At 43.1% G+C, this 15437-nt stretch overlaps 1 protein-coding gene across 5 annotated transcripts in view; it reads left to right on the top strand.

The window, feature by feature from the left end:
• Positions 1–13155, top strand: part of PGCKA1 (PDCD10 and GCKIII kinases associated 1) — an 83293-nt gene extending 70138 nt beyond the window's left edge. For 3 of the 5 annotated variants that reach the window (XM_082464579.1, XM_082464580.1, XM_082464581.1), the window contains one exon: positions 11409–13155. In XM_082464579.1, coding sequence (XP_082320705.1) covers positions 11409–12342 — 934 coding nt within the window. In that variant the 3' untranslated portion in view covers positions 12343–13155. Of the gene's footprint in view, positions 1–10309; positions 10364–11408 lie in introns of all 5 variants that reach the window. The other 2 variants (XM_082464577.1, XM_082464578.1) reach the window with 1 other exon arrangement.
• Positions 13156–15437: the final 2282 nt, after the last annotated feature.

Raw genomic sequence — 15437 nt, 5'->3', positions numbered from 1 at the left:
AACTGTTCCCACCAAGAGTACAGGAAGAAGGAACTGGTCTAGAGGGCTGACCATAAGTTACCGACAGAATTTGAAATTTTCTGCAGAGCAGAAATTGAGACACAGAAGTAGAGAAAAAACGTATGATCACCAAGGGGGGAAAGCGGCGGGGGGTGGGGGTGGTGGTGGGATGAACTGGGAGATTGGGATTGACATGTATACGCTGATGTGGATAAAATGGAGGACTAATAAGAACCTGCTGTATAAAAAAAAAATAAAATTAAATTAAAAAAAATAAATTTATATGAAATTGCAAAGAGCTAAAAATATCCAAAAACATCTTTTAAGAAAACAAGATAGAAGAACTTTCTCTGTTATTACATATTGCAAACCTAGAGTAATAAGAACAGTGGTTTTGGCAAAAGTAGATCAATGACACAGAATAGAGAGCTTAGTATCAGCACTAAGTATAAATGGATACTTGACTTTTTACACAAATATTACTGCAGATAAGTGTAGAAAACTCACAAAATTTAAATAAACTATGCAGGCATAATTGCTATCAATATTTTTTTTAAGTAAACAACAACAAGAAAAAAAAGATGAATGATAACTCTGTTCAACAACCCTCACAGAATTTGTCTTCTTCTTCTATTCTGTTGTAGCTACTGTCACGTGCTTATATCAGGTTTTTTTCCCTTCTTTACATTCACTTTCCTCTCTCTAAAAAAAAAAAAAAAAGCCTTCTGTTTAATTCTAATAATTCATGCAAATTTTGCCTTTTCAAACACAATATTCTGAATTTATTTTAAATTAAAAATAATGGGCTTCTTCCCCAAAAACTTTCAAATTGGACCATATTTATTTTATAGCTTATCTTTACCTCCTAGTTCACGGCCACTTACCCTCATCCAGAAGATGGGCCCCCAAGACCAGCTCACACCATGGGCAGCACACAGGGCCTGGGGCAGCACAAGGATGGCCATAGGGAAGGAGCAGTGAAACGGGCAGGTCCAGCAGCATCAGAGCTAACACGGGAGAAACTGAACCCCTCCACACCCCATAGGCTCCTTCCTCCTGCAGCCTCTTCCACAGAATTATTGTCCAGAAAGACAGATCCCCATTTGTGTGAAAAGAGGCGTCTATAGAATTGCCAGAGTTTTTTGACCCCGCCATGGTCTGGCCAGACTACAGAATAAATCCCATGCCCAGTCAGAGCTGGAGGAAACCCTGCCATAAGGTGGTGCCATGGCCACCAGGACTTAACACAGTAATTGTCTGAATATTTACCACATCACCTACTCCCTAACTTCACCACATGGCAAAGCACCTACACTATTTGTGCCTTTAATTCTGTGTTTGAGGCCTTTCCCATACCAAGTCCTTCCCTTGAAATTAAATTAAATAACCACTATATACTGCCATCTGGTGGCCAATAGATGAAACCACACCTATGAAATTCTATCAGAGCCCAAATCAAGAGGATCCAGTTCCCTTTTGCAAAAGCTAATGGATCACAAGCTGCTTCTTATTGTGTAATGCAGTGGACTCAGAAAACAACAAAACCTACAAGAGGTATTAATATAATATGAAATATATAAATATTATATAATAAGTAATATATAATCAGGAAGTATTAATAATAATGAAAACAATAACAACAGCATTAATGATAGCCACACTGTACCACTTTCTAACTTTTATGTCCATTTACTTATGTATAAAATACTGGCTCCCAACCTTTGGGCAGTGTTGGTGGGAATGTAAATTGGTACAGCCACTATGGAAAACAGTATGGAAGATCCTCAAAAAATTAAAAATAGAGCTACCATATGACCCAGCAATTCCACTCCAGGGTGTATATCCAAAAAAGAAAATAAAACACTAATTCAAAAAGATCTATGCACCCCAATTTTCATAGCAGCACTATTTACAATAGCCAAGATATGGAAACAACCTAAGTGTCCATCAACAGAAGAATGGATAAAGAAGGTGTGACATATATAATGGAATATTATTCAGCCATAAAAAAGAATGAAATTTACATTTACTCATTTACAACAACATGGACGGACGTAGAAAGTATGATGCTTAGTGAAAGAAGTCAGACAGAGAAAGACAAATACTGATATATAAATATGATATATATGACATATCATATGACAAATATCATATATATGATATCATATATATGTGGAATCTAAAAAATAAAACCAACGAATATAGCAAAACAGAAACAGACTCACAGATACAGAAAACAAACTAGTGGTTACCAGTGGGGAGAAGGAAGGGGGGAGGGGCAGGACAATGGTATGGGATTAAAACTATTATGTATAAAATAGATAGGCAATGAGGATATATTGTACAGCACAGGGAAATATAACCATTATTTTGTGATAACTTTAAATGGAGTACAATCTATAAAATATTGAATCATTGTACTGTATACCTGAAGCTAATGTAATATTGCAAATCAACTACTCTTCAATTAAAAAAATAATAGGGAATTCCCTAGTGGTCCAGTGGTTGGGGCTCGGCACTTTCACTGCCATGGCCTGGGTTCATTCCCTGGTCAGGGAACTAAGATCCCAGAAGCCGCGCGGTTCAGCCAAAATAATAATAATTACTGGTTTCCATCTTAAAGGATTATTGTAAAGTTGAAATGAAATTTCTTAAAACAGTGCTTGATGCATATTAAACACTCAAATGTTAACTACTTGTAATCATTAATAAGTACTGGCAGGATGCCAAACATTACAGTAAATGCCGTACATACTTTTATCTCATTTAAATTTCAAAACAATCGTGATAAGCAGGAACTGTTATCATTCCCATTTTGCAGATTAGACAGCTGAAGGTCACAGAGGCTAAGAAATTTGCCTAGAGGTCACAAAGCTAATAAATGGTGGAGGTAGAATTGGAACCCACAACTGTGGCCCTAAATTACTCATTAAACCACTGTGCTGACTTGCTGGTGTGATAAATCTTCTCAGATGCTTATACGTCTTGCCTCACGCACATACCCCAACCCCGCCCCCCCCAACACACACACTCCCCCAGCGCATCCCAGTAAACGAGGTCCAGAAGGTGCACCTCCTCCTCCCTCAGGGTCCCCCTGACCTGAGTCTTCGCCCCTCCCAGGGAAGTTGCTGTTACACACACTCTCCCCATCTCAAGGCTCCAGGGCATTGGTCAGCAGGACCCTATGGCAAAGAAGCCAAGGAGACCTTTTCAAAGAGCTGCAGACCTAAGGGAATGAGATGAGAACTTGGGGCCTGAAGGAAGGAAACAGGAGGAGAAGCTTTGTGCATTCAGTCAGGATCATGGGTTGGGGTGACTGTGGACTTGGGACCCAAATGCAGCCCATCAGTATTGGGATGGGGTAGTTCACACACCACTGAGCAGAGCTCCCCACCTGCAAAACAGTGATATTTGTGCCTGCCTTGTCTCGGTGTTCAATGATAAAGGTGTGTGAGCCAAGTCAGAGAGAGGGTCATGAGGGGAGGAACCTTCCTTCGCTGATTCACCATTTCGATTGTTAGATTTGGAAGAGAGCTTTGATGTCATGGACTCATTGGGCAGATAAAGGAACTGAGGAATCAGGAGATTACACAACTTTCCCACATCCACATGGTTGATGATGAAGCCACTGCTGGAAGGTGGATTTCTCACACCTGGCACAGACTTTGCCTGGCTGAGTTCACCAAAACACCAACCACCACCTGGCAAAAATTAGTTTGGGGCGTAAAACCCCTCCTGATAATTAGGACTGTCATGACAGTTGTTTTTCCCAGAGGTCCACAAAACACAAGTTCTGTTGGTTGTTAATATCTTTTATGGGGAAAAAAAAAAAGTTCTGTGGTCAAATAATTTTGGGAAATACTGAGTTAAACAAGGTGAAATCGTTCTTTTTCATAACTATGAATGTGTTCATCTTTCATCTCTGCTGTTTCCAAACCTGTTTGACCAGGGAACCCTTTGGCAGGGGTTTGAACACACCTCTGCACAAATATTCCATCAAACCCAGTTCTAAGTGCTGCTGATACATATATGGTAGCACATTGACTATTGGGAGTGCATTGAATGGACTGTTTGATGGTGCTGATAATAACAGTCTTCTTATAGTCTCTCCAGTTCTCCAAAATCACTGAAGTTCAGCCTCTTTAGGAGAAAAGGGAACACACCGGAAAATTTTGTCCCAGAGAGTTTTCAAAGCCTTCCCGGAAAGGAGGATATGATTCTGCTGAGGAAAGAGATTGGGTAGTAGTCAAGAATTATCTTCTTGTCCTTTTTCCACTATAGATTCAATACTGTCTATGGAGTTGGGCAGGCAGTCTTTAATTTCTTTTATAAAGCACCTGGTGGTTTCTTCAGTGTGTGGTAATTATTTTTATCCAATCCGCTTGAGCCTAAGAGGTCAGTACCCAGAAGTGACTCACTACATATTTTTCAACTTCACCTGCTGGCCAGATTAAGGTGAAATCCTGGACTGTTTTCTAAACACTGGCAAGTTGGTTTTTCAAAACGGAGTTGAAATTTAAGTGTTTAATTTTATTGTGTCTCTTCCAAACGCTCCAACTTCCATCAACTCAAACCACTTGCCAGCAGCTGCTCTGAAAGCTCATTCATTGACTAGAGCCCTCGAAGCAGGATGTCCTTGACCCTTGGAATTACATAACTGTAATTCCCAAGCTGGGAAGAGGAACCACGGTTCCTCCCATCTCTCTCAGCTCGTGTCATGCACTTGGCTTTTGGTTTTGGACCACTGGGTGGAGTGAGATTTGATCATGGAAAAGGGTAAACCTTCTACTGGAATAATTTATAAAAGCTCATACTCACCATTCATTCATTTGCACCTGTCACTCACCAGTCATTCCTTCATTTGAATAGCAGGTGTGACGTGCTCCAAGCAAGCTGGATACTGCCCTGGCTTAGGCATTGCCTGCGAGGGGCTTGTGTTCAGTAAGGGAGGCCGACAGCTGATGAACACCAGTGCCCTAGACTATAAGTCCCCTTCTGAGATGGGGCAGCCCAAGGACAGGAAGCATCTTTGCCTTCAGTGTTGTAGTGCCTGGGGCTGGGTATTGAGGAAAGGTCTTTAGTACGTACTCAGAATGACAACTAAATCCAGAAAGGCCAGTGGGCTTTTGATGAGCTCCTTTCCAAGACCTTTCTCCATGTGCTTCTTTAGAGGGAATAGCTTAATAGCAATGGTTTCCTGTAGGTAACGGGTCCTAGCCCGGGGACAAGCAGAACAGAACTGACATCAGATTAGTGCTTTTTTTTTTAAACTTCCCACTTTTTTTTTTTTCCTTTTAACTTTTGATTTTGACATCATATCAGACTTACTGAAAAGTTGCAAGAAAAGTACAAAGGACCCTCATAAAGTCACAATCCGCAAATGTTAGCATTTGCTTTATTTTTTTCTCTCTCTACACATACACACATAATCTTCTTCCTGAATCATTTTAATAAATTACAGTTACCATGCCCTTCTACTCCAAAATACTTCACTCTGAATTTCCTAAGAACAAGGGCATGCTTTTATATAACTCCAGTACAATAATCAAAATCAGGACATTTACATTGGTTTAATACTACTACCTAATCTACAGACCTTATTCAGATTTCACCAGTTGTGTCAATAATGACCTCTTACAAAAAGATCATGATTGCATTTGGTTGTCGTGTCTCTTCCGTCTCCTTTAATCTGGAATAGCTCTTTAGTCTGTCCTTGTTTTTCAGACTAAATATCCCATCCTCCTCAAGTTTTCACCCGCTGGTCTCAGCATCTGTTGATGATTCTTGCTTACGTCAACTGTTACTGTGATGGTTGTCAAATGGTGATTTCTCTAGTTCCATTATTCCTTGTATGTTTGTTAGCTGACTGTCTACTTGTAAGTCAGGGCTTTCCCCTTTTTAGATTTATATCCTAAGGATTCATAGACCCTTGTTTTATTCAATGGATTATAATCCTTTATGTTAGTATTTATTCTGATGCTCACATTGTTCCGTATTTGGCCAGTAGAACCCCTGCAAGCTGGTCCTGTGTCCGTTTGACCTGTCCCTGTCATTCTTTAAGATCATCACTATTCAAAGGCAGCCCTTTCCGGCTGGGTTGAGCCTTTTTCTATATTCCTTGACTTCCTGATGGATACTCAGTGAATTTCTCTGTCTGGTTGCAAAACTCCTGCCTCCCCCCAGTCTCCCCGTTTCTCCCCACCTTCATCACTAACTCCCTTGTGAAACCAGATTTTCCCGCAAGGGGACTTGACTAGTAACTGATGGGGCTTTAGCATGCCCATCTTCAAACACAGGACTGTGTAATTTCAACACGAAGCACAGGACAAGAGTCAACCTCCAACACAGGAGTCCAGGAGCAGGCAGGCGCCAGCAGTGGGTGGACACGCCATCCTAATGGTGTTTGCTTTTCTCCTGTGGAAACCAGATGATGGTTGCGAAGGCTTTGCCTTTTGTTTCTCTGTTGCTCTTTTACACTCCAAAGAGAAAGCAAATTCTGATTCTGCTCCATAATAAAGGGCCCCAGACAACTGAGTTCTCACCTTTAAGCCAGATGTTGTCAAAGTGAGGGGGGAGAGAAAGAGACAGACTGCCCGTTTTGAATTGGGTTTTACTTCAGAAGAGCATATATTTTTTCCCCATGTCCATGTGCCACGCTGGACCTGGAGTATTTCCTTTTTGCACCTGGAGATGGGAGACCTCCTCGCTAAAAGCAAGATGTGGTGTGGGAGGGACACATGAAAAGAGAAACAGATCAGGTTTGATGTTAGGATTCATCATAGAAAGAAGAATCATTGTAGACACAGGCAGGCAGGGGTTGGGTGTAAATGCATTAGTCCCCACCCTTTTCGTCAGCGGTCACCCAACCTTGGATGTTGGAGCCTATCTCATTGAGAGAAGGAATGTTGCTGGGGAAGGAAAACACAGGGTGGTGAGAGAGGGCAGGACCTCTAACCAGGAAGAGGCTGCCTCTGCTGGGCTGGGGAGAGAGAGGCACAGAGCGTGGCCCTCGGTACAGGACCAGGTCTGTAGGAACCCCAGGGGGTGCACCCTAAAGGGAGGCAGCTGGGGGGGTCGGGGGACTGGAAACTTGACTCGAAAGGGGAGAGTCATCAAAACACCTTTTATAACTACATGGCTTTGAAGAAAAATACAGATCCTATGATTTTCCAAGGAAAGTGGGGGGGAGCGGGTGAAAGCCACAGATGACATGTCAGTTCTCCTAGAAACAGGGAAGCAGAGGCTCTGGAGTTGGGCTCTTAAATCTCAGCAGTAATCTCACTTCCAGAGGGTGGGGACAGCCAGCCAGCCTGGCGAGGGTGCCTCAGGGTCAGGATGACCTTGGTCAGCCTCAGAGACGCTGGGAAAGCCAGGTGTCGCTCAAGACAAGTCTCTTTCGTTCTTCCTTCTTTCCAGAAGAAAACCTTCCCTACCTACGACTCTGGAACCCACCTGCCTGACATTTTTCAGTGATTCACATATCACGATTGCTTCGATTACATTATTAAGACCTGTAGTCTGCCCCTCTCTCAAACACTCCAAAGCCCTTTTTTTTCTTTTCTTTGACTTTTTTCTTGCCTTCTATCCTCCTGACTTTTTAAAAACAGATTCCAAGATAAACAAAGGTACTGCAAGCATGGAAACGCGCCAGATTTTGAGGGCACAAGTGGGGAGGGGCGGGGCTGATGGTGGGGAGGAAGCGCCCAGGGGGCTCTTCAACCTGTTTATCCAGCTGATATATAAATTATTTGCAGCAAATGGACATAAGTGGGGAGCAGAAGCTGGAAACAAAATCCTGGACTTGCAAAATGGGGTAATTTCATTGAGGGTGCATTGAAAAAGGAAAAGGTTGTACACATACTGCTGGCTAAGCCACCAATGATTTCTCTCTCTGTGGAACTCTTGTTGCACTTGGGGTGTGTGTCTTTCAGTTGGTGCCCCAGTTGATAGAAATATACCATTTGGCCCTTATTCTGGAAACAAGTATTACTTGGTATTGTTAATGCTCTTGTTTGTATGTGTATGTATGTCATGACAACTAGATTCTTTCTTTCTTCGGTGCAAAGCTTCCGTCTTTTTTTTTAAGCATGCTGTATCCAGACAGAGCTGAGTAATAAGTATACGCTTATTATGAATATATTAACTCGTATAACCTCCAGCAATGCTATGTGGTAGGTGCGTCACTATCCCCATTTACAGATGACATAGCTGAGGCCTAAAGTTACACGGCAAAGCTGGGACCTGAACCAAATAACCCAGGCAGTCTCCCCGTCTCAAATCTGTAATCACACCTGCAAAGACTTTCTTTCTTGGTCACATGAGGTAACAGTCACAAGTTCCAGAGATTAGGATGTGGATGTTGGATATATTTGCGGGGGGTGGAGGGGGGGTGTAAATCTAGTTTCCTCTAAGCAACCAACTAGTCTATACTTCGTAAAAGGCACCAGTAATTTCCTCTGTGGTTAAAGGCTTATGAAGTAGCATCCTGGGAAATTCATCCGTGATGGAAAGGAAGGAGAGAGAACAGAGGAAGCAGTGACACAGCTGACGATGAGCGATCCCTCTCTCTCCCTAGCACACGCATCTTATGGAGACAAAGGGACTAGGGCTTTAGATTCTGTCACTGGCTTGTCTCCTGAAAGGTTGTAGCTGTTAAGAGATGGAAGATGACTTAAAGATTCTTCCATACTAATTTTTAGGATTTTTCACAGAAAAGACCAGAACAGTGTGGTCAGTTTTACATGAAGAGAAGGTTTTATTCAGAGGGCACTCATGAGGAAAAAATGCAACTTGGGAAAGGCCAGGGGACAGAGGGCAGGTGGGAAATGAAAGAAGCAAAGACGTGAGTCCGTCTGCCACCAGCAAGCCCGAAGGGGCGTGTCCTTGAACTGCCAGAGAGTGGAGTCCAGGGATCGTAGCCAGGATGGGACTCGTGGTGGGAAAAGCAAAACAGGAGCAGCTTAGTCCAAGTAAAGCTTGTGATGATCCCTGCAGCTCCAACCTCCTCGGGTCTGTAACATGGAACGTATAGATCAGCTGCCGTATCCTGACCTCTTTTAATACTGAGTAGCTAATCCCCTGGCGCGGAAACCTCTCCACTCTCTTATGCCATCTGCTGCTGCACGGGGGCTGCACCCTGGTTAAGTCCATGTCCCCTGTGGAAGGCAATGGCAGAGAAAACGCACAGGTCCTTTTCAGCCCCACCTTTCTCTCCCTAGCATTCGTCAACCTGTTTTTTCCTCATGTGCAAAATGGAGATGGCGTAACTCCCAGGGTTGGGGAAAGGTCTGGCACAAGAGACAAGTGTAAATAAATGTTTGAGAACTCTGAATCGGTGATTTTAGATACGTGAAGGTATTCCGGGTAACCAGTGCCCTCCCTGAATCACGTTATCCTTTTGCCAAAAAATTGTAACTCTACTAACTTTGAGTGTATCTAGGAAAGAAAAAGCAAACTTAATTCCTATTAAAATGTCATTCAGACGCCCCGGCCCAGTGCAGGCCGAGAGCGCCCGAAGCTCGGCCGGGGAGCGGCGGGGCCGCCGGCGGGCGGGGCCGGGAGAAGAGCGGGCGCCGCTGGCCGGGAAGGTGCTGGAGGCCGCGGTCCGCATGTTGAAGGTGCAGCTCCCCGCGTTATCTAAAGCAGCTCCCAGTCCCCGAGAGCGTTGCCGGGAGCGCCCGGCTCACAGTTTCAGACTGGCTTTGGTTATTGCCTTTCCTCGGTGTACTTGCACTACCTTGTGGTTCGTCCATTCCTTCCGAAGCAAAAGCAGCAGCAGGATAACTTGATTAATCTTAAAATACAGAAGGAAAATACCAAAGTGGTGAATGAAGTAAACGTTGAAGATTTGTGTCTTACTAAAGCAGCTAATTGTAGGTGTTGGCATTCTAAGACGTTTCCTGCCTGTGATGGTTCACATGATAAACACAACGAATTGACTGGAGATGATGTGGTCCACTAATACTGAAGAAGTATAATAGTAATGAATTAGGATGGAATTCAATTCTGTGCTGTAAAATCTTATAACAGTATTTTTTCATTCTTTGTTTATAGAAGATCTTTCAAATGGTAGTCTTAATATGTATTGCTACTGGTTGAATAATTATTTCTGCCAATTTATTTTACACTACTGTTTATATTTGACACTTTGTATATTCAGTCATTTATATAGAATTAAATCGTGCAACCCTTTCATTCTGATTTCAAAGAATTAATGTATCTTCCTACAATAAAACGAACACTTTTTATTTTTAAAATAAAATAAAATGTCCTTCACTCTGTTCTCTCCTTTTTATGCCTTGTTTTCCAGATGATAACAAAAAGTAATCCAGATGGGGTGCAGGTGCTGTAAAATGCTACAAAGGTAACATTGAACAAAATGTCTCATCCGAATGGACGAATTTGTGATTACCATGCAAGCACTTTAAACACTCTGCATGGGTTCAATGCATTTACCCAGCTTGGGGCATGACCACCATTGAGAGGAAATTAAGAGTTTGGAACCACTTTAATGTCATTTAAAAGAACACGAGGCCTGGATTTTTAAACTTTTTTTGCGCAATGCTCAGAGTGTGTTGGGAACGCTATCTTTCTCTGAGGCTGACTTTGGTTTGGGTTGAACTTACATTTCTCCAGAGAGCTTCAATGCAAAGAAAAGTTTGAGTTTTAGAAGATGCTTGAAATGGCATCATTGAAAACACCCCAGTCACATATGTGCTTTTAATTTTGTCCAGATTCTATTTCATAAAAATTTGGGCAACATGAATATAATTCTGTATAAAGTAAAGGGGAAAAATTAACTGATGATTTTGCTTCCTTAACAAAACTATCTTTATTATGTTAGTTCTATTCCGTATCTATATCGATCTATATATAGATATATATATATAGATAGATATAGATATATATACACACATACACCCACATACATATATAAGTTTTATTCTGCTGTAATTATAATCTGATGTTAGGCTCTATTCAAAAAAATATTTATTGTAATTATCTTTCATGCTAGTCCAGACTTCATATTTATTATTTTAATGACTACATAATATTCCATTGAGGGGTTGAACCATCAGTTCTTAACCACTTATTTTCCTGTGGTTGGATATTTGTTTTATTTATTTACGTTTTTTGTTTGTTTTTCAATTTCATGACCCACTTTGTTCTGTAACTTCTTCCTGCCCTTTTCTGAGTCCCTTCTTAAGATCTATTTCCAGTTGGTAGAACATTTTTATACCAACTATATATATTTAATGAGGCACACATATAGACTTAAAAGAGTAATCACGGAAATTAACAGGAATCGTAGAAAACAGCAGAGCCTGTAGCAGAAATATTAATAATGAAAGTTAGTTATTAATAAAGTTAATACTTAACCCGACTGGTCTCCTTTCTTCTCACCCCAGCTATCTCTTCGATCCAGTTCAAGTGCCCTCCCCTGGTTACGTCAACGAAGTAAACAGCTGCAAGTTAGATGAAGGCGATGCCGTTAAGGTAAAAGGCAAACAGAGCCGCGAAGTGCTGGTACACAAGGATGACCCTCCGAGCGAGAGCTCCAAGAGGACCGCGAGCAGGGGCCGAACGGCTGCTCCACAGGAGCCCTGCGGGCCGCCGCAAGGACCGCTTCTCCCGGGGGACACGGCGGGGGGACCCTGCGCCGAGAAGACTGGCGGGGCCGTCAATGGCCTCGGCCCCGCTGCTGCCCTGCAGCTCGCTGGCGATCCCGGGTGCCCCCAGGGGGACAGGGGCTCCTGGGCCAGTGCAACAAACAAGGGTCACACGACTCGGCCCTTCCTTGAAGGAGGAAGCGCCAGGGAACCGGACTGCGTGCTGCTGGCTTCAGGAGAGACCCGTGTCATCGGAAGTGGCGACTCCAGCGCGTCTTGCGCGGCGGGGCATCCCGCCTGGGGAGTCCCAGACCACGTCCTCCAGATACCCGCCCCGGATTACCCTCGGCTGTGGGGCCCAGCCGACGACGACGCCGATCACGTTGATGGCGAAGAAAAGGACTGCCTTTTCAAGGGCCACACAGAGGAGGAGCCCCGGGAAGGCGCTCACCCCAGGGCGGGGGAGCGTGGTTTGAATATGCCCTTCTCCGTGAAGAGAAGCTGGGATTCGTTAAACGAGGCCGTGGCGACTGCAGTTCTAAGTGTATACGTTAAAGAAGAGGACCCTGCTCAGGACGTGCCTGTGGTCGATTCGAGAAACGGGCGGGAGGAGACCCAGGGCTGCCCTGGAGATGCGAGCGGGGAGACGGCGGATGAGGACGCGGAGGTGGCCGAAGCCCTGGCCGCTTTAGAGGCAGCTACTGCGGGAGAAGATGTGGACGAGGCAGAGTAGGGGAGCGGGTTTGCGCCGGCAAGGAAGCCAGCGTTGAGCTGGGCGTATGGGGCTGGGTTTGCTCCTTAGACACAGCTGATGACTGCAGCGCACATGGGTGCAGCCTTACCGGTGGTTGACACCCAGCACCTGTTCTGATGGCTGTGAGCGCCTGGGCCACACCACTTGTTAAATATGGAGAGTGCCACCGTCTAGATGGGCTAAAACTCGAGACACGAGAATAAAAGTCAGAGTGGGCCACAGTGCTCGTGTCCACCGCGCACGCAGACATTAAACAGCCTGCTCGGCAACCCGCACGACTCCCCCAGAACATCTGGTGCAGATGTCCTTGAGAATGCGCTGACATCCCAGCGCTTAATCCCAAGGGCACAGATTCACAGAACATTCTGTTTGACTATAAATTCTCTATCTTGCTTTTGAGGGCCAAACGTTATACCCAACCCGAGAAAGGTAACTACCCCCACTTAAAGTGCCTAATGTATGGTTTACCTTCAGGGGCAACCACGCAGGGAACTAATAACTAACCACTTGTTGGACCGAGGGGGAAGCTCAGCAGCTTTCAGGGTGGAGCAGGAGCCGCCCGTAAACAAATGGTTAGTCATTAGCTGTGATATCAGGACACCTTGACCTTAATTTTTTTACATTATTACTTTTTAATCTCCTTTGGGATTGGGGAGTCTGGTCAAAATAATTATTTAAACTGCTTTGTGTCAAATTCAGGTTTTAAGTTCATGAGATTTGGAACAGCAAAGAGATAGATGGAGTGTTTTGTGCCATGTTAATGTCTGATTGTGATTAAAATATAGCAACATACGTGTCTGTGTGTCTTAACTCAAAAGTGCTTCTAATTTTCCCAGACTGAGCCTTAGTGACCCTTGATGTTTCTTTCAATTTAAACAGCTAGACTATTAGATGACAGATGAGGAGGAGACTAGGTTGGCTTGCCAAGAATGGCTTTGACTCTCTGTCCCTGTAGTTCAAACTCTTGACACCATGATTACCTGTGCAGATCTGACCTTTAGGATGAATAGCCCTCTCTGGGTTTCAGCCTTCTAATTTATAAACAAGGACAGCCATTTAGACATGGCTTCATGGAGAATTTAGAGGATGGTCAAGAGTATTTAGAAAAATATGAACATGGAGGATGCTTTATTATGGTGTTTCATAACACAGGCTCTGAAATCTGACCTTGGTTGGATTTCCAGCTTTGCATGTGACCTTGGGCAAGTAATGTATCCCTTCTATTTACCCATTAATTAAGTGAGAATAATAATAATATGTATTTCTAGAGATTGTCATAATGTCATCACTCCATTTTGGTACTTATTTAACATAAACATGATTTCTGAGCCTAACAGACAGACATTTCCCTGGGTTTGCTTGATGACAAGCCACCTCTACATACAAGGTCACTCAGAGCTTTTAAAGGCTAAACTGTTGGCATTGCTAATTGCATTGTTGGTTTACTATTCTATTTAGTACACCAGATGCTTAATATTTCAAAGTGGTTCCTTCAACAATTTCCTAAGTGTACCTGTTGGGATCAGGTCCAGCTGCATGGGATAAATGTCTTATAAAAAGAGATTTATTTACCTTTTATGTAAAAGAAGTCTGGAGGTAGCAGTCCAGGCTGGTAGAGGATGCCGTGGTATCAGCGACTTATGTACCTTCTACCATTTGGCTTCCTTCTCAAGATTACCACGTGGTCCACAATGGCTGCTGGGGCTCCAGTCACTCATTTGCTTTCCATGCAGGAAAAAGAATAATGGGTCAGAAGATCTCACTCCCTCTCTATTAAGGACCTTCTAGAAGTGTAATTCAACCTTTCCACTTGTATCTCATTGGTCAACATCTGGTTACTTGGTCACATCCAGCTGCCAGAAAGGCTAGGAAGACTTACCTTTCTAGCTATGAGCATGGCTTTCCCAACTAAATTCAGGATTCAGTTATGGAGAAGGGGGAGAATGGACATTGAGTTATGAGATGGTCTGCTTACAATCTGCCACACCAGATCCTCAAAACACAAAAGCCCGGGATAGAGCTGATTTGCAAGAGATTGAAAAATATTGTTTACAGTCAGTGTGACACAGGAGGGGTCTGAACCTTTGGTCCAAGGAGGAAGGAGGACTGGACAGCTACAGCCTTTGCAGCTTCCCACGGGTATCTCCAAAACAGAAGGATGAAAGAAGAAAAATCGGACAAGGAGAGGGGAAGGTGAGGTATTCCTGCAGACAAGTCTCTTTCCCTGGCACGGAAACACACTTCTGCATTTACATGTTTACCTAATTTTACATTTTAGGACTGCTACAGAGAGTTCACCATGATTAAAAACTCTCGACTTTTAAAGATTCTTTATATGTGAATAACTGCTTCAAAAAAGATTAACAGAATTTCATGTGTTTTGTTAAAAGCAGCCCTGGCCCCAATATCCAGGCTCCACAAAAGGACGTCAGGGCAAATGTCAGAATCTTTAGGTTGAGAAGAAACTCCAGATTTTAGCTTTTTCCCGCAGCTTGTCTAGCAGCTGAGAATCCTGCTCTGTGTAATGTCTTCTTTCTGCAGCCTGGTGCCACCCCTTATCAAAAGTGATGCTGATGATAGTGGTGCTTTTCAAACATTCTGGACAGTCTGACAGCATAGATGCACTCTGAATGTGAGGCACTGGCTGTGATTAGAAGTGGACATCACAATCCAGAAAGCAGAAAGGAGGGGATATAGGTATATGTATAGCTGATTCACTTTGCTGTACAGTATAAACTAACACAATATCGTAAACCAGCTATACTCCAATTAGATATATTTATATATATATATATATATATATATATATATATATATTAAGAAGTGGACATCACAGTCTCCATGATCTTAGCAAACTGCATTGCATGGATATTTACCATGTTAAATCTTGATTTTGATATAAGATTATTTCTATATTACATGTAGTTTTCTTGAGCTAGGAAGTTACATTTCACTTTTTACTGATAGCTGAACTATCATATAAATATGAAATTAGATGTTTTTCACTGGTTTCCAAGGCAGATGGTAGCATATTGTTGTAACTGTCAAAGCAGATCCGCAAGGGATTGAAGAGA

This window comes from Balaenoptera physalus (genome assembly GCF_965194825.1).
Source record: "Balaenoptera physalus genome assembly, chromosome: 5".
In the NCBI taxonomy this organism is placed as follows: domain Eukaryota; kingdom Metazoa; phylum Chordata; class Mammalia; order Artiodactyla; family Balaenopteridae; genus Balaenoptera; species Balaenoptera physalus.
This window is presented reverse-complemented; position numbering and strand designations above follow the sequence as displayed.